The sequence below is a fragment of the Aethina tumida genome, chromosome 7, assembly GCF_024364675.1.
Source record: "Aethina tumida isolate Nest 87 chromosome 7, icAetTumi1.1, whole genome shotgun sequence".
NCBI classification, from domain to species: domain Eukaryota; kingdom Metazoa; phylum Arthropoda; class Insecta; order Coleoptera; family Nitidulidae; genus Aethina; species Aethina tumida.
Window position 1 is genome coordinate 9,710,460 of NC_065441.1, and position 20,107 is coordinate 9,730,566.

A 20,107-nucleotide genomic window follows, 5' to 3' on the forward strand; every position below is an offset into this window, starting at 1 on the left:
ATAGACACAGAAAACCTGTTATAGATAAAATATTTATAGACAGTAAAATTAAAATAGAATATTTAAAAAATAAAATGTTAAAGCACAGCTTGATAAAAAATTGTATTCTGTAAATATTGGACAGTTCCAATTGTTTCAATTATGAAAATAAAGTGATATTATACAATGAGATGTCATGTTTTAATAATAGATCTGACAACAATGCTATTTAACTTTTAGGTTACAAATTGCATGATGAAATTTTTGATTATTTAAAGAAAAAATTTAATACTTAAATAATTAATAGATATTTAAAATAACAATAATGTCCGATAAAAGTAAGTAACTTACTAAAATATCAATGAAATTTCAATAAATAATTGTATTTTAGAAGGCAATATTGGCCCAGATGGCTTGACAAAAAAAGAAAGAAGGGCACTAAAAGTTAAGGCTAAGCAAGCAGAGGCAGTTACAAATAATGATAATCTTCAAGTGGCAGATAAATCAAATAAAAATGTATGCCATGTTAAAGCCACAATACCCAACCAACCAAAGCAGGAAACTCCCCCACAACAACAACAAGCTGCACCAGAAAAAGTTTTATCTGAGAAAGAAAAACGAAAGTTAGAATGGGAAAAAAAATTAAGTGAACAGAATATAGGCAATAAAGAAAAAGATGGTTTAAGTAAGGCAGAATTAAAAAATAAACGTAGAGAACAACAAGAAGCTCAAAGGCAAGCTAAAGCAAAGCAACAGGAAGAACAGAAAGTTAAAACAGGACAAAAAAATCAGGAAGTTGCTAAGTCTAAAACTGAAACAAAATTTGAAAAAGCAAAATCCCCTGCAGAGAAACCTATTAAGAAAGTTGTTAAAAAACCTGTACAAAACAAGAAAGTTCAGTTAGTTCAACATTTGTATAATGAAGACTCATTGAAATCTGAATATGGTAATTTATTAGTAAATTATAAGAATGTTCATCCTGCTTTTGTGAGATTAGGTAAAAACTGTTAACAACTGGTTATTTATATTATTATATTATTAATGATTTTAGGAGTTCAGTATTCTGAAAAGACAATATTAGGTTCTAATGCAAGGTGTTTAGCTCTGCTTTCTGCTTTGAAGCAATTAGTTGATGACTTGCAAACACCTCCAAAACAGGACTTTTGTAGATATTTGGAGAGTGTCCTTCAATCATGCACAACATATTTACAAAACTGTAGACCATTTGCAGTGTCTATGACCAATGCATTAAGGCATTTCAAACTCCAACTTCAACATATTGATAATAAATTATCTGACAATGCAAAAAAAGCTAAATTAATAAGTGTGATTGAAGATTATATTAATGATGACATTAAAAAAGCTGGAGATGCAATTAGTATAAAAGTTATTGAGAAAATTACTAAAGGTGACGTAATTTTGACTTATGGATGGTAAGTATCAATAGTGGTAATAATTATATAAACTTTACAATATTAATAGCTGTGATATTTTTTCTGATTTTTATCAATTCCCTCTCACATTTGTTAAAAAACAAATGCATTCCATTAAAAATGTATGTAGATAATGATACATTCATAGTTCAGATGTAAAATTTGTTTAAAAATAATACAATAAACACCATCAAAACTTGTTTAGACAAACTGTACCTGTGTAAAATAGTATGAAACAAGGATTCCATAATTTTGTTATTATATAGTAGTACCAACCACTATTAGTAATATCTTTCTGAACTAATTTTCTTCAAAGAAATCTGAATTTAGCTAAAAAAATATTTTTTTTTGTTACTTTATTTCTTCAATTTTTCATATAAATTCATATAATTTTAGTTTTGTGAGTTATATTTTGGTAATTTTAAAACGTTTTTTTTATGTAGTTTAAGTACCTTAAGTTTCTAAACTTAAAAAAACTATTATTTCAGTTTATACAAATACATTCTTATTCATCAAGACGATTATGAGGACAAAATATATTGCATTCATTATCTTAATATAGTTTGAAATATCTACTTGACCCACTAAAAAGTTTATCTTATTGCCTCAATTGTTACATCACTTTTAAATTCAAAATTTCCATGGTATACCTAGTATGATTTAAGAATATAAAGATAATTGTGATTATTTATTTCAATATTACAGCTCTTCACTGGTTAGGCGAATCCTTCTAGAAGCGCACGAAGAAGGCAAAGATTTTGAAGTGATTGTCGTCGATGGAAGACCTTTCCTGGAGGGTAGAGAATTATTAAGAAGGCTTGTTCAAGCTGGAATAAAATGTTCGTATGTTCTCATCAACTCGCTCAGTTATGTTATGGGCAACGTGAACAAAGTTTTATTGGGAACACACGCCCTTCTCAACAATGGATACGTTATGTCGCGAATAGGCACTGCGCAAGTTGCTTTGGTTGCTAATGCGTTCAACAAGCCTGTGTTGGTTTGCTGTGAAACCTATAAATTTTCGGAAAAGGTTCAAACAGATTCTTTTGTATATAATGAAATAGGTAAGTTAACAGAGCAGACTTATGAAATCTGCACTAAAACTAATTTTATATTTAAAAATGTTTCAATTTTTCCTTCATAGAAAGTTATTTTTCATTAACTTAATTTTTTTAATATATCTTTAAGTGTATTAGTTAAAATATAAAAAACTTGATGGTAATTAGAAACTTTGCTCAGTATGTTATGCTTTTTAATTCCTAATGAAAATACATTTAAACATGAATGAAGATTGAAATATGAAGACTTAAATTTCTCAAATTTTAAAATAAATGTATAATTTTCCTTTTACAATTGTTTATTCTAAAAAAATCTTGTTCTTAAATTTGGTAGCTACCTTGTAAACGTATATTATCATTTTCATAATATTTAATTTTGAAGATAAGGTGTAATCAATGATTACAAATTTCAATTTAATGCATTCTCAAATAATAAAATAATAAACTGTGATGTCTACTGGATAGCAAGGAATAGTAGTTATATAGATATTTCCATTAACTTAAATTTGTTTTTTTTTTCGTATGTTTCGAGACTGAAATGAGAAGATACGTTCAAAGCTTGGTTTTCCTCACACACTGATTCTCATCCTATATCCAGAAACTTCCATAAAACATTTTTTCATTACTGAAACGTATTTGAAAATTACTTTTTAATTAATATTGACAAAATGTAAAAACTATTTGTTAACGGACACATATGGATATTTCTTGAACAAAGTAAATACATATATAAAGTAGAATGTGGAATGTGTTATACAAGCATTAATCAACAAATTTTTATATGATTTTTTCATATTTATTTATAATAAGTTAAAAAATTTTGTTCTTTATGTTTTATAGGTAATAGTTATTACTGATAACTATTTATCAAGGATTTTTATTGTTTTAACTAGACAAAACATCACAAACAAATTTAATAAAGGCAAGGTTTTGTGTATGAGTTTAGTATGACCACTTAAATAGCAATATTTGAACAATGTCAATTATTCGAGTTGTAGATCTTCTATCCTTTGGTTACAGAGACGCTTGATCAAAAGAAGCTCTTATAAATATCTATTTAAAATAAATTGCAAAATAATTGTAATGTGATCTTAATAAATTTCATAAATAGTAATAATATTCTTGAATATTTTGTAAATTTAATAGGACTTTAAAATGTTATAATTTCTATTAATTAATGTATACTTTACTATTTCCCTCTTTACTTCATTAAATAATAGTTGACTTACCTTGCTTTGTTATGTAATACAAACATCATATTTAAGAAAAGTATGAATACAATATAAAAGCTGGACAATTGGATTATTATCAATTAATAAATAACATTACCATCATGTTTTAGTAGGTATATATATATATATATATATATATATATATATATATATATATATATATATATATATTTAAATTTCTTTTATCATAACTATATTATTTCAATATATGATTTCACTGATAGCAAGGATATTTAACTTATTGAAATTGATAGTCTTAGTCATAATTGATAAATATGTATGAATTAAAAAATATAAACGATGTATTTCTCTTTACGTTCATGTATTTAAATCCATTTATTTCTTATTTTTTAAAACTTGTTAAATCATTACTTTTTATGAGAATAAATTTCTATATCTATTGTATTTGACTGCAAATTTACGTAAACGACTTTTTTCTAGGTGACGAAAAATCACTTTTGGTAGTGGACACTCTTCAGGACGGTAACATTTTAAAATCGTTGAAGGAAAGTGGTAAATTGGTATCTCTAAATTTATTATACGACGTAACACCACCGGATTTAGTAACGGCTGTAGTCACAGAATTGGCTATTTTGCCCTGCACAAGTGTACCAGTTGTATTAAGAATTAACGCTAATGAGTCTAACTAACAAATGTGTAAAATATAATTTGAAATCAAACTATGCATTTTTAATACATTTTAAAAACATTTGATTCATAGTATTATCAACAAATAAGTTTAACATTATCAAATATCTGCTTAGAAATCTTTTGGATCTGTAAAATAAACATGGTAAAATGGTAATAAGGTATCTAAATAAAGAAGGGTAATTATATATGTTTGTTCATGACTTGTTAATTAGATACTTTTCAAAACAGTATTTGAAGAGTGTGTTTCTGAATAAGTTATTACAAATAATCCCCACAATTATCTATTTCCAATATACCAAGTGTGATATAAATTTGTTGGCAAAACAAATCTTTCAGATGATGTAGAGGTGTGAATGTTAATAATTTTTAATAATTCACGAAAATTGCTTTAGATAAACCGTTAATGATTCAAGAACTGTTTATACTTCAAACTTAATTCTAATTTGTAAATTTTTTAGTGTTCTTGCAATTTGCAAAATGTAACCTATGCGTTTATTTATTTTTTGGGACAACAAAGATTACTAAAATTCTATAACAAATCAAAAATACTTTAAAAATATTTAGAATTTACATATTCTTTTTTATTTTATTGTAATGACAGATTACAATTAAAGTTTATTCTCATTTCATACAAATTTAATAATTTTAATGTGTATTAAAACATTTAATAATTATAAACAATTTTTACAATTAAAAAAATATTTAACACAAAATTAATTATATAAAATTTTATAATTAATTTTGAAAATTTAAAAATAATAGGATATATATAACAATGTGTATTATTAACGAGTAGTAATTAATCTATTTTATGAAAAGTTACATGAATGATTTTTTAAATAATCTAATTGTCCAAAAAAGCAATTCAATAATATGTAAAAATGTGTTGGCACTGTTAATTATTGATTGAATACTATAACATAAAATTTAAATCACCGACATAGTAGTGATATTAGGTAAAATATATAAACGATATTGTTAATAACTAATAATACTATTTAATTCAATACAAAATTTAAGGCTTGTGTCAGATTCAATCTTAAGTGTGTACTTAAATACTTAGGTAATTAGAATAATCTCCATACAATAATAAAAATAGGTGAATTATTATTATTATATTAATTTAAAAATGAAATATCGTGTATGTAAACAATTGTTCTGCTACAAAACATAAATATTCAATCGCGGCATCCTCATATAAGCATATCTAAATGTAATTTAATATTATATTTATCAGTTGTAGACTTTCGAATATTTTAATTTATAAATGATTTTATTTATAATCAATGAACTTTAAAGAAATAAAAATATACCTGGTTTTATGAGATAATTTAGTTAAATACTGATAAGCGAGATATTTCTGAGATATGTTGCGTCTACGGAATTAACCAACATAAGTTTGATGGTGAATATTTAATAAAAATCAGCTGTAGATGGTCAATGAAAATTTAATCGTATATGTAATGGTAAATGGTAAAGTTTAAATGCAATATCTCACCTTTATTCATTAAAAAATATCCCAGCAAAGTTTTGGCAAAAATGTTTGACCATGAAAAAAGTTCTTTGTTTGAACGCTAGAGAATTGTAAACAAACGAGTAGCAAGTGAAAAATGAATTTTAACCTTGCTATAAATAGGCCTCATGGCATGTTGGTCTCATAATATTTATTTACTACTCGCAAAATGAGCTAACTTGTCGTAATTTTATCTTATCTTCGTGTTCCATGTTTCTGTTGATTTCTGCATAAAGGTCCTCCATCGGGCGTTTCCGAGTCTTCGGGTCATGACGTCACAAGTGACGACGACGCTGCGTCACTTCGTTTCTTCCGGAATTTTGTGGCCAGTGGTAACAGAGTATTGGATCACGTGGGGCGTGCGGGCCAATCGCGCGGGCGCGAGGATTTAATGGACAGAATATTTCTGACAAGCGTAGAAAAAGTTTCATCAACAGCCGCCATATTGCGAGTTCGTGGTCGCGTAGAATTTCGTATGAATTTCTTACACTGTACTGTCGTATGTAAATTAAAGGGGTCTTATATCGGCAAATGTACGGTTATATAGTGAATTAGTGGATAGATTTTGTCAATGTTTGTTAAAAAAGTGTCGAAAAGTGTGAAACTTGGAGTGATTTAGTTTGAGATCATTGTGCGGTTCTGACGGAAGATGGTGAGAGGCAGTCGCGAAGTATAGTCGGCCAGTCGGACTAGTCGAAGTTCATGATGGCCGATGGTTGACTGTTATTTGATAAATATGTGCCTTGGGAGATGCATCGACTGCCGAACATTCGGTATATCGACTGTTTGGTGCCGCTTCTTCTATATTTTCGCATTTAAATCATGTGTTTTATGCGTAAATTGCGATAAATAGTGCATTACAGTGCGTTGAGTGCGGTCGGCCGCAGCATTGGGCCAGTGCTTCGGCTTTTGGCTTGGTAAACAGGAGACTGCACCGCCGATTTTGCTATGGCCGATCATCTTGTAGATGGCCCGCCGAATGCCAAAAGGCAAAAGTTGGAGTCCTTTCAGGGCCCATCGGACCCTGGTAAGTAAATAATCGAATTGCGAATTATACGTTTTATTTAGTTTTATACGGCATGTTCTCAATGAACGCGGGAGAGACAATTTTACCACGGTTTGACATTTTTGACAAACTTCTCGCGGTAAATAAATGTCTTGTGTCCGGAACAGCTGTTTTAATGCAAAATATCAGCATATAAGACAGAATTTGCCGAAAATTTTCGGCTCAAACAATCTTGTGTCGTCTCTCGCAATCATAACAAACTACAATAGTGTCATGTTTGTAAACGTTTAGTTGTAAACACTACCTATTGCTCTTGAACTCTGCATGAAATGTTGAACATAAATGTCCGTTTGCATGATTTTTTCTTTGATTCTCTTTAAAAACACTATAATTTTAAGTAACTTAAAAACACATAACCCTGTTAATTTAATAATCAGAAACAAGTTTTCAACTAATATTTCCCCCATAAGTACCCTTTTTACCAAATGGATATCAAAGGGGTAAAATTGAAACAGGTTATTTTACATTTATCAAGTTTCTAAAACTTTTGTTGGAAAGATTCAAGATTAATTTTTATTCAAGGGGTTACAACAGGTATAGGTAAAAAATACTACATTAACCAGTGCTATAAATATTGCTTGTATATACATATTTAGTTAACCAACAAGCAAAACTATTAGTAGCAATAGTACAATAGTTCCTTAAATCTACACATACTTAATCAGTTCAAGTTACTAAATTCAATACTTACTTGAGTATATGTAGATTGGGAAATGTTTTGGTAATATGGTAATTTGTTTATGCTTAATGATAGCTTACAACTATGGCATGGGCCCCTCTCAGGCCCTTTCAACCTCAATGGGTGATGGTATTTCCAATCCGAGGACACATTGGAATTATAGCCAGCAACAAAGTAAATACACAATTAATTCAAAAATTAATAACTAACCCACTTACAATAACACTGAAGAAACAGTTTACCAAAGACTACAATCTGATTCAGTTTTAAATTTCATGTGTTGTTAGTTGCTAAACCTGAATCAATTGTTATCTATGGTAACTATATATTATTACTATTAATTTTGCTCAAACATTGATAATAACACATTCATGGCACTCTTTATATTATTACTAACACATTTTCTTAATATTACTGTATATAAGTAGCTTTGAAAGTCTGCATGTTCAGTGCTTGATGAAGTATTATTTTGTAAATTTTTGTTATGAGCAATGCATTGGAATATTTGTGATCAGTTGTGATGCTTCTCATGTCATTGGTCTCTTAAAATTAAACTTTCAGTACATCTCTTCAATTTGAAAAAAATATTAATGGAAAATAATTAAATTTTGTCAAAGAATGTACTGAAAGAATTTTATATCATTAGCTTTGTGAATAACTAAAATTATTATGTATTTTATTAGATGTTTTCACAAGTATGGATGGATTGTTGGATTTGGAAAATGATCTCCCAGATGAGCTTATATCATCATCATCATGGGGCATGTCAGACAATATGGGCAACAATACAAAGCCACCAGCTCAGGGTCCAGGTCCAGGCACCATCCAAAATGGAATCGAAACTAATGATAGTAATACGTTGCGACAAATGCAAATTAATCAAATACTTCAGCAGGTGCGTATCTCTTATTCTTATTGGTTATAAACGTGCTAAAATTCGTTAAGATCTGTAAGTTTATAAAAATTATATTATTTCAGACAAAACCTGGATTAGCCAATCCTTTGTCACAATTAGGCAATAAGAGCCCCAATTTACAATCACCCCCGAACGTGTCAGTGGCAAAGGGTGTTGTTGATCAGCTTAACTTGGGTAGTCTACCATCAAGTATGACAAACAATGTTGGACTGCAATCAATAGCAAATAATGGAAGTACACCTCAAGTGATGAGTTCAATCCAAGGTAAATTTCTGTTATATGTACATAAAATAACATTAATCAAATAATTTTATCTTTATAGGTATCAATAACAGTGCTGGAGGAAATATGATAATGACAAATAGCAACATGAACACAATTGGTGGAATGGCAGGTGGAGGTTTAGTAGTAAGCAGTAGCGTGAATAAACCTCTAACAAACACCACGAACATGTTAGCCCCAGGACAACCTCACCATGGTGGAAATCATAATGTGCCTCAGGTATGTTGCTTAATTGAAATTATATTAATTACTAAATATTAACATTATTTTGTTATTTTATCCATAGGGCTTGCAAAATGGACCGATAATCAACCGTATTCCCATGTCAACGTTCGGCACTCAACGGATACCAGGGCCCCACGTACACATGGGAGGACCAAGACTGGCCGCCCCCAACACCATGATCGGTGCGGGGGGTGGTCCCGTCAATCAGGGACTCGGTGCGACGTCGGCCGGCGGTACGGCCACCCCGTACAGCTATCAGAATATGAACGCCACATCCGGAGGACCACCGCAAGGTGTTCAACAGCAACAAGTTGGCAAACTTGGTAACTGTGCCCGCCTAGGAGCACCAGCTGGAGCAGTACCGCCGGGCGGCGTACCTTCCGGTCTGGGTGGTGAAGGCGGTATGGTTCAGACGCAGCCACCCGCACCATCTCCAGCACAACCACAATCTGGCGCTCCGAGCGGTACCCAGCCAGGACCTCAACAGGCGTCGCAGAATCCAACTCCTTCTACAGGTAACGCCTCTTCGTCTCTAAATATAATTCAATGCATAAGAGAAATAGGTCTTTGACTAAACTTGCTTATTTCTTTTATTAACAGATCCCGAAAAGCGAAAGCTTATCCAACAGCAGCTGGTGCTTCTGTTACATGCGCACAAATGCCAGCGCCGAGAAACGTCGCAAACCAACGGTGAAGTATGGACCTGCACTTTGCCACACTGCAAGACTATGAAAAATGTTCTAAATCACATGACGACTTGCAATGCAGGCAAGTCTTGTACTGTCGCACATTGCAGTTCTTCAAGGCAAATCATTAGTCATTGGAAAAATTGTATCAGAACTGACTGCCCGGTTTGTTTACCTCTTAAGCAGGCGGACAAGAACAGAAATAATCCTAATGGTAAGTGGACATTTTTATTGATGCTTTATATTTATTAAACTTTCAACACTATATTGTATATGACTTTTTTAACCATGCAAAAAGGTCTTTTATGATTAGTTACTAGTTCAGTAATGTTATTGAAGAATTCTTATTCAGATATTGTTTTAAAGAATTGATGTTGAATATTTTATTCTTATAGTATAAATTAAAACAATAAGATTAAAATTTAATTTAATTGAATATAGTTAATCAAATTCAACTGTGCACAACATTTATTAGTTTTCTTATTTGTGACAAAAAATACTATCCTCTATTTTATCATAACAACTATGGACAAATCCTGTTTCCATTGTGTGTATTAGTAGCTTAAAAGGTTTGAAAGTTACATATAGAATTCTTATAATGCCTGTTTTTTACATACCGATTTATCGGCCTTTTTGCACTTCATGTTACCCCGATGAATTATAGGAAAAAATTGGTATGTGTAAAGTGCGAAACCGGAAAAATTTGCTGAATTAATCGATCGTTGAGAAGAGACAAGCAACTAGATTACCCTTATTGTTGCAATTACATCTGAATTTTATAATCGCTATATCAAGAAATTTTTTCAGTAGAATCGTAACACGTTTTCAAAAATGAACCACCAAATATATTGTAGGCTTACATAAGTTACAGAAACTAAAGTATCGAAGTATCTAGATAATTCATACGTAATTTTATTTGATTGTTAATATACTAATTGTAAATAGTAAGTATAGCATGTTTGCCTCAGCGGAATATTAAAAAAATATAGGAGCGTTTTCAACTTCCACCAAAAAGTTAATCTAAATAATAAACGAATAAACATGATAGTCAATCAATAATTACAACACTTCAAAGAAACTACATTAAATTTTACAGGGGACAGAATGTAAGCTTTGGAGAATTTTTAAGATAATCATTGTCTAACAGATATCTCTTCCAAAATCTCACTCACTCAACACTTCACATTAATTGAGTTTGGACACCCTTACACAAACGATGTCACCCTTAGAAAAAATCGCGCAGGTTTTTGTAGTAGACGTCCCAGGATTTATTACCAACTTATTAAAAAAATAAATTATTTTTGACTTTATAGAAGAAAATATATTAAATACAAGCGCTTTGTTGTAACATTGTTTTATGACCTGTGACAAATCTCATTTGTATTCACGGTACAGCCCTGACGAGTAGAAAAAGCTTTGTCTCACCTCTTCCATGAAATGTCTATACTTCAATCTTGAAGTTACAATCTGTCAAAATTTAGAATTTGCACAACAGCTTTCAAAAGTGAAGTCGTGGGAAAATATCATTTTTCTATTTCGTCACGTTATTACCTGCTTGAAACAAGAAACGTGTAGGAACTATCGTACTTTCTCAATTGAAAGAGTAAGCAACTTAACATAATAATATGTTAATACTTTAATTTTTCATCTGCCTTTGTGACATATCATTTAATATGATTCTGATGTCTTCAAAATTATTTACCGATTTTTGATATTTTATTGTATCTTCTGTTAGCAGCTGCTGCTAATCCACCACAGACAAACCAGTCACAGAATCAGTGCCCCACTGACATGCGTCGTGCGTACGAAGCTCTAGGCATCCAGTGCCCAACGACTGGGGCGGGACCCACACCGCCCGGCTTACTTCCGAACCCGGGCCCAACTAGGCCTCAGATGAGGACTCTCCCAGGTGGACCGACAATACCAAACATAAATCCAAACATGGGTGGTGTGAGAGTTTTGGCGCCACCTGGTGCCAACCCACCGACCGTGTCTTTGCCACTTAGCAGCGATCCTTCAACACAAACCGGACAGGGAATCGCCAGTCAAGCTCAAACATTGCAGCAACAGACTGTTAACACTGTGATGTTCGGACTGGCGTCCGGAGCGGAGGCCGCTAATCAAGGTTTGGGAAACCCGGCGGGTTTGCAGGCCGGTCAGGTAACGGCCTCGCCGGTGGCTGGAACGAAGGAGTGGCATCAGAGTGTCACTCCAGATCTTCGAAATCACCTTGTTCATAAACTGGTGCAAGCAATATTTCCGACACCTGATCCGCAAGCACTGCTTGACAAACGTATGCACAATTTGGTGGCTTATGCGCGGAAAGTAGAAGGTGACATGTACGAGATGGCCAATTCTCGATCGGAATATTACCATTTATTAGCGGAGAAAATATATAAAATACAAAAAGAACTGGAAGAGAAACGACAGAAAAGAAAAGAACAACAGCTCCAACAGCAGGCGAATCCTCAGATAAGACCAAACCTTCAAGTAGGTCCTCGTCCTGGAGTACCAGGTAATCTAATTCAGCCACAGCAGTCGCAGTCGCAATTGAGAAGCGGCTCCCCCTCACTGGTCCAAGGCAACCTTCCATCGGGCTTGGGAGGTGTTCTCAATCAAAACAGACTTATGTTCCCCATGCAACAACAACAACAGTCCACGCAACCAAATACGCAAACACCACAACAATCACTTCAACAGGTATCACAGTCTCAAAACAACCAACAGTCTCAACCGCAGCAGACTGTGGGTCTTCCAGGGCCTAGTCCAACCCAGTCGAATCCTGGATTATCGCCCTTCAGCGGTAACCCCCTTTCACAGGGTAGCACAACGGGTCCGTCGACTGGTGGCGGTGGCCCATTCCCGCCAACCAGTAACGGTTCGGTCTCCCTGCCTCAGGCATCACCCGCGAGTCAGCCTAATTTCAACGATATGATTCAAAAGAAAATGGCGCCTTCTCCCGGTTTTCAAGTACAAACACCACTATCTCAACAATCACAACAGGGACAATCGAATACCACGAACGGCACGATTGGTCGAATACCGTCCGGAGCATCGTCGGTCCCCGGTTCGGAGAATGCGACCACGCCACAGGACGCGAACGTGGCGAACGCCATGGCCGGTCCGAAGTCCGTTAGTTCTTCCAGAGGTCCGTCACCGGCGCCCGCAACTCCCGTACAAGCATCACCTGCACCCATCGCCAGCATGGGCAAGGGCATGAGTAGCGCGGAACGTGCGGCCCAAAATGCACCTCGAACCTCCTCACTGTCGACGCAGATGAGTGCCATACTGGCTGCCTCTGAACGAAACGACGAGTCTCCATCGCCACCGTCTGCCAACAAGGGCAAACTCGATCAGATGAAAATGGAATCTGTCGACATAAAGCAAGAAGAGGGCGAACACAACGACAACCAAAACGATTCCATGGGTGGCAAAAATATTAAGAACTCATCAGATATCAAGTCGGAGGTATTTTGATAAACAATTTTAATTAATTGACTTTTTGTATGACGAATTTTTGTTTATTTCAGATCAAGTCAGAAATAAAGAGTGAACCCATGGAAGAGGGCGATATACACCCTAATTCCACCATTAAAGAAGCCATAGTCAAAAAAGAGGAAAATGCTGATTCTTCAGATACTAAACCAGTTGTACCTGAAAGTGGCATATCGCCCTCAATCGGTGTTAAAACCAAATGCAGTACGTATATTTATTACATACTTTTTCATTTAAAAATGTAATTCCCGTCCTTTGAAATTATTTACCATTGTGATTTCACTCTTTAGTTTTCAAACCCGACGAACTGCGCCAAAAGCTCATGCCAACATTGGAGAAACTGTTTCGTCAAGATCCAGAATCCATACCGTTTCGTCAACCTGTCGATCCTCAAACACTTGGCATACCAGATTATTTCGACATCGTTAAGAAGCCGATGGATCTTTCGACGATCAAAAGGAAACTGGATATCGGTCAGTATTCTGATCCGTGGGAATATGTCGATGATGTGTGGCTGATGTTCGACAACGCTTGGCTCTACAACAGAAAAACCAGTAGAGTGTACAGATATTGTACAAAGGTATGAGAAAATCAGTTCTTGGTTGTTTTGAATTTTCTTAATTCGTCAATTTTTTTAGTTAAGCGAAGTTTTTGAGCAAGAGATCGATCCAGTGATGCAGAGCATGGGATATTGCTGCGGTAGGAAATATACTTTTAATCCCCAGGTGTTGTGCTGTTATGGAAAACAGTTATGCACAATAGCTAGAGATGCAAAATATTATAGTTATCAGAATAGGTAAGTTTGATTTAAATTTCTATATTTTAATTAAATATCTTTTAAAAATTTTTTGAACTGTACTGACTATTTGTTTAATATCAGCTTGAAGGCATATGGACTGGGTTCAGACAGGTACACTTTCTGCCAGAAGTGTTTCAATGATATTCAAGGAGACACTGTAACATTAGGTGATGATCCAACACAAACGCAAACGTAAGTACTTTTTATTCTAAAGATTTTATTTTCTGATGATTAATTTACGTTTACTATCAATAGTGCCATCAAAAAGGAAATGTTCAAAGAAATGAAGAACGATCATCTGGAAATGGAAGCATTTGTAAACTGTACAGACTGTAGTCGAAAGTTACATCAGATATGTGTCTTGCACCATGAGGCCATATGGCAACAAGGTTTTACTTGTGACGGCTGTCTGGCGAAGAAGGGTCAAAAGAGACGTGAAAATAGGTTTAACGCCAAACGGTTGCCACCTACTCACTTAGGAATGTATATCGAAAATAGGGTAAGTAAATTAAATATTTCATATCATATTTTTTTCTATAAATCGTGGACTATTTATTTATTTGTATCATTGTAATTATAGGTCAATATGTACCTGAAAAAGAAAGAAGCGGGCGCGGGCGACGTTTCAATTCGGGTGGTGTCGAGCAGCGAGAAAATGGTAGAGGTGAAACCTGGTATGCGAAGTAAATTCGTTGAGACGGGCGAGCTCGCTAGTGAATTTCCTTATCGTGCAAAAGCACTATTCGCCTTTGAGGAGATCGACGGCACCGACGTCTGCTTCTTCGGTATGCACGTCCAAGAATACGGATCGGAATGTCCACCGCCAAATACTAGGCGCGTCTATATCGCCTACTTGGATTCGGTGCATTTCTTCAAACCACGTCAATTTCGAACGGCTGTTTACCATGAAATTCTTCTGGGTTATATGGACTATGTTAAACAACTTGGTTACACCATGGCACACATTTGGGCCTGTCCCCCATCGGAAGGTGACGACTACATCTTTCATTGTCATCCAAACGAACAAAAGATTCCGAAGCCTAAGAGACTGCAAGACTGGTATAAGAAGATGCTTGATAAAGGCATCATAGAAAGAATAGTACTAGATTATAAGGATATATTAAAGCAAGCAATGGAAGATAATCTTAGGTCCGCGGCCGACCTCCCGTACTTTGAGGGCGACTTCTGGCCAAATGTTCTAGAAGAAAGTATCAAAGAACTTGACCAAGAAGAAGAGGAAAAAAGAAAACAGGCGGAGGCTGCGGAAGCTGCGGTAAGAATATACATAATTACATTGTTTACAATGATGTGATGTTTTAACTATTGTAGTTACAGATATTTTCCATGTCAGAAGAAAGTGAAGTGGGTCCAGATGGCAAGAAAAAAGGTCAGAAGAAAGCAAAAAAGAGTACCAAGTCAAAGGCAAACCAAAGAAAAAATACCAAGAAGTCGAATGCCCACGAGACCGGCAATGATCTTTCGGCGAAGATTTTTGCCACTATGGAAAAGCACAAAGAAGTATTCTTTGTTATTAGACTTCATTCAGTACAATCCGCAGCTAGTTTAAAAGTAAGAATAATTTTATTTAAACAAATCTTCATTTTTTTTTGTTTCACGTATGTAAAACTAACAAATAAACTTTTTTACAGGCAATCCAAGACCCTGATCAATGTATAAGCTGTGATCTCATGGACGGCAGAGATGCATTCCTAACGTTAGCTCGGGAAAAACACTACGAATTCAGTAGTTTAAGACGCGCAAAGTTCAGCACCATGTCCATGCTCTACGAGTTACACAACCAAGGCCAAGACAAATTCGTTTACACGTGTAACGCTTGCAAAGCACATGTGGAGACTCGCTATCATTGTACATTCTGCGAAGATTTCGATCTGTGTACGCAGTGCTACAAGAAGGACGGCCATCCCCATCCTATGGACAGACTTGGTTTGGACATCGATGACGGCAGTTCGCCAGGAAGCAACGTCACACCTTCAGAGCAGCGAAAACTTTCAATTCAGGTAGAATTTTGCTTAAGCGATAATTTTAACTTGATTATACTAATATATTTGTTTCTATTTCAGAGGTGCATTCAATCTCTTGTACATGCTTGTCAATGTCGTGACGCAAACTGTCGACTGGCCAGCTGCCAAAAGATGCGGCGGGTAGTTAATCACACTAAACAATGCAAACGAAAGACCAACGGTGGTTGCCCCATCTGCAAACAGCTGATAGCTCTATGCTGTTATCACGCTAAACACTGCCAAGAAACAAAATGTCCTGTGGTAAGTTTTGTACTTATATTATCTAGAAATAGATAAATTAAACATTAACATGTCTTCATGTACCTTTTGTCATCATAGATATAGTAAAAATCCTCATCATCATTAATTATTTATGTTATTTCCAGCCATTTTGTTCAAACATCAAACACAAACTCAAACAGCAACAGCTACAACAGCGTTTGCAGCAGGCGCAACTGCTTCGTCGTCGTATGGCCGTTATGTCGAGAGGGGTGGCACCATCATCGGTTAGCACCCTCCCAGGTACTAACAACATGATGTCCGTAGGCGGCGGAAGTGGGGGAACTCAATCAGTTGTTCCGGGTGGGGGAGCGATCAGTCCCGCCAATTCCATCGGTTCCGGAGGTTTGGCGAACGCGGGAATGGGCGGCATTCAGTCACCTCATCAGCCAGGCATCGGGTTGAAGCCGGGCACTCAAACACCGCCCGCCAACGTCCTGCAGGTCGTCAAACAGGTGCAAGAAGAGGCAGCAAGACAGCAGGCCCCGCATGTGGGTTACGGGAAAGTGGCTCCCGGCGGAGCTGCGGGACAGGTTGTGGGGGGACAGTCCATGCCCCCGCCTCAACTCCGATGTCAGATGCCAGTGCCTCAAGGTAAGATTTGCCATTCCTATCATTTTTAATGTTTGCTAAAAATGTTTGATTGTCTTCGTAGTGATTTACGTTAAGGTGAGAAGTTGGACATGAAAACGTGAATTGATGGAAAATGTAGTAATTCTAGAATTATGATATTTGTGATAAATGAACCTGCTGAAATTAATATAAGAAATTTGCTTAGTTGAGAGCGGTGGAATGAACAATTCCAAATAATTATGTTAAGTGTAACCAGTGCAAAGTATGTATAATTAACCACACCAACTACATGTACAATTCACACATATACACATAAAAGTTTTAATAAGAGCTGCTTCATGTAATATGAAAATTATAAAATAATAAAATTATAAATCAATTATACAATATTATATATTGAATTATATAATTAACATTTTTGTTAATTTTTTGGAGTACATATGATATTTTGCAAACGTAAGTTTTTTTTGTAAAAATTAATATATATGAAATCTTAAATTCAAAATATATTTTACAACAAAGTTTTATTAAATATATAATGCGGCAACAATTGTAACAAACTGACTCACATTTGACACAACCTATGAATTAATGTTTAGGAGAAAATTCGTATTACTTTTACAGAGTTCCTAATTAGTGGTAAGAGGTACTTTGATTTAGACAAAACTCTAATAAGCTTCATTTTATTTCAGGAGGGAATCTTCTACCCATGGAACAATGGCAACAGAGGTATCCAGCGGGTGTAACTCCAGGTGGTATGCGTCAGCCCGGCGCCCAAATGCTCCCTACAGGGCAAATGGGCGGCGGTATGCAACAACCCAACCAACAAGGTGGAGCTGGAGGTATCGTACGACCACCTCCAGGCGGTGGTCCACCACAGAATACCGGTGCGCCCCCTCCTCAAATGATGCAAAAGCAGGCGTTACAACAGCTCATGGCTACTCTACGCTCCCCGCATTCGCCTGAACAGCAACAGCAGATTCTGTCTATATTAAAGGCAAATCCGCAATTGATGGCTGCGTTTATAAAACAGAGACAGGTAAAATTGTCTGACTTAGTCATAATAAATTATAGCAAACATATAGCGTACTACTTTTTTATGCTTTTACAAGAAAAACACAAAATTAATGTTTAATGTTATGTTTATCTTGACTTTAAGAAATTAATTATTTATTAAAAGCACAATTGGGAAATAGTAAATTCTTCTATAACAAAGCAATATTTCAGTAGCTAACAAGATATAATAATTGTTAATATTTTAGGCTCAACAGATGCAACAGGGAAGTGGAGGAGGTGCGGCACCTCCTCAACAGCCATTACAGCACCTAATGAACGCGCAAACACAACAGGCGGCAGCGCAGCAGGCGGCCGCCAACCGGCTCTCGCAAATGCCTCTCTCTAGTATGTTGGGTCAGCAGTTGAACCAGCAACAGCAGGGGCAGCCGCAAGGGTTGCAGCAGGGTCAACAGCTCACGCCCCAACAACAACAATGGTATCAGCACCAGAAGATGATTCAGTTGCGACAACAACAGGCGCAACAACAGCAACAACAACAACAAGGTAATTGAATATTTTCAAAATCTTCAACATTATTTTGCATCTAAAGTTATATTAATAAAAATTTGTTTTTAAAGGTTTTCAACAACCTCCAGCCCCGCCTTCATATCAACAACGATTGCCAGCAATACGACAGCCGCACGTAGGCTATAACAATTCGTTCGGCGACCAACAGTATGCACCAATGCAGGGCCTTAAACCTACCCCGCCCCCAGTGCCTAGTCCGCAGGGCGTTATGGGCCCACCCCAAGGTCAAGGAATGACGGTTCAACAGCAACAGCAACTCATGCAGAGCGTGAGTTCCCCGCCCATCAGGTACGTCACTCACTTTACGAAAAACAAATCAATTTCTAAATAAACGGCTGTTTTTTTAAGGAGTCCGCAACCATCACCATCGTCACGGCCAAGTCCGAGCCCGCGGAATCAAGCTGTGCCAAGTCCCCGCGGTCCCCAGCCCTCACCGCACGATTTGGCTTCGGCGGCGGCTTCCGAAATGCTGCTAGGCGGTGGCGGCCCCGGCGGCGGACCTACAAGTCAAAATCATGCGGGTTCCGGCCTCCATCCGCACGCGTCCCCCGTCGCCCAGCAAAGTGGTCAGCAACAGCCGGACGGCGGAGACATTACACCGATGACGCCCCAGGATCAGCTGAGCAAATTTGTTGAACAACTCTAGTGGTGCAGAGCGCTGCTGTCTTCAAGAAGATCGGCAGACATCTAACGACGGAAGAAACGTTGACTGCTCCATTGGATTTGATATATCCTAGTTGAATCGAATTGACCTCGTGTTTATAGTGTTTCATAACGATTGTATATATGTATTGTGAGATAAACAGTGACTGCCTGATTTACTCCAGCAGATGACGATGTAAATAGTTGTGAATTTGAAAGCCAGAGACACCTTTTTTAAAAGTACCCTTTTTCCCAAACTGTACATATGTTTTATAATGTTCTAACATAAGATGAATTTGTAAAAAGAAATATATAATTTTAGTGGTGATAAACATGAAGTTAACCTAAATAGATGAAGTGAAGATACCTAAAAAGTATTTGGCTTTGCGTGAGGCTGTGTTCTATAACTTAAAAATATTAAACGGATTGTTACCGAAAGTGTTTAATGTAACGGCATGGCTCTGACGCACTGTTGTCCGTTGATTTTTTGATTTTTTATACTTGACATTATTATTATATAAAAATATTTTAATTAATTCAACATCTATAGTGACGCTGTAAATATTAATTTTTACCGAAAAGACTTTTAGTTGAACTGTATATTCGGTAGCTAAATGAAGCTATGTGATTCGTCCTGTTTCTAGGACTCTTTGTTTTTATATATATTTATAATTTATATATCGTATTTGTTTTCTTTTTCATGTGTTATATAACATTCCACGAATCGAATTTTGTGGAGTGCAACTATCATACAACATATGCTGGCTTTATCTGATAAATGACCTTTTATTAACTATTGTGAAATTATTTATGATTTTCAAATTAAGAAATGTAAATCTCTTTAGCCAGTGACATACTTAAAAACACTCCCTCCCCTAATTTATTTTTTGAACATACTTCAATTTAGTATAAAATTTTAGTGTTAAGCATTATATAAAAGAAAAATAAATATTTAAAAAAATTATAAATTTACAATTGCTTTTTATTTATATGA

The 20,107-nt window shown here is 35.4% G+C and overlaps 2 protein-coding genes across 6 annotated transcripts; both read left to right on the forward strand.

The window, feature by feature from the left end:
- The first annotated feature begins 200 nt into the window (after positions 1-200).
- LOC109596457 (translation initiation factor eIF-2B subunit delta) lies at positions 201-4,382 on the forward strand. Its single transcript, XM_020012008.2, has 5 exons — positions 201-317; positions 371-976; positions 1,031-1,412; positions 2,118-2,476; positions 4,144-4,382. Exons 1-5 carry the CDS (start codon positions 305-307, stop codon positions 4,350-4,352), a joined length of 1,569 nt encoding a protein of 522 aa, XP_019867567.1. The 5' UTR covers positions 201-304; the 3' UTR covers positions 4,353-4,382.
- A 1,787-nt stretch (positions 4,383-6,169) lies between these two features.
- On the forward strand, positions 6,170-20,088 carry LOC109596465 (CREB-binding protein). Of its 5 annotated transcripts, none has more exons than XM_049969888.1 (22): positions 6,170-6,893; positions 7,687-7,785; positions 8,295-8,506; positions 8,590-8,791; positions 8,850-9,028; positions 9,096-9,549; positions 9,635-9,934; positions 11,459-13,188; positions 13,251-13,419; positions 13,506-13,795; positions 13,854-14,011; positions 14,096-14,206; positions 14,270-14,513; positions 14,595-15,287; positions 15,350-15,583; positions 15,664-16,032; positions 16,096-16,296; positions 16,422-16,908; positions 17,580-17,926; positions 18,150-18,447; positions 18,522-18,759; positions 18,820-20,088. In XM_049969888.1, exons 1-22 carry the CDS (start codon positions 6,815-6,817, stop codon positions 19,115-19,117), a joined length of 7,392 nt encoding a protein of 2,463 aa, XP_049825845.1. In that variant the 5' UTR covers positions 6,170-6,814; the 3' UTR covers positions 19,118-20,088. The 5 variants fall into 5 exon arrangements, with proteins under 5 accessions (XP_049825845.1, XP_049825843.1, XP_049825842.1 ...); XM_049969886.1 differs by having other exon boundaries at positions 6,171-6,893; positions 11,456-13,188; XM_049969885.1 differs by having other exon boundaries at positions 6,171-6,893; positions 15,344-15,583.
- Positions 20,089-20,107: the final 19 nt, after the last annotated feature.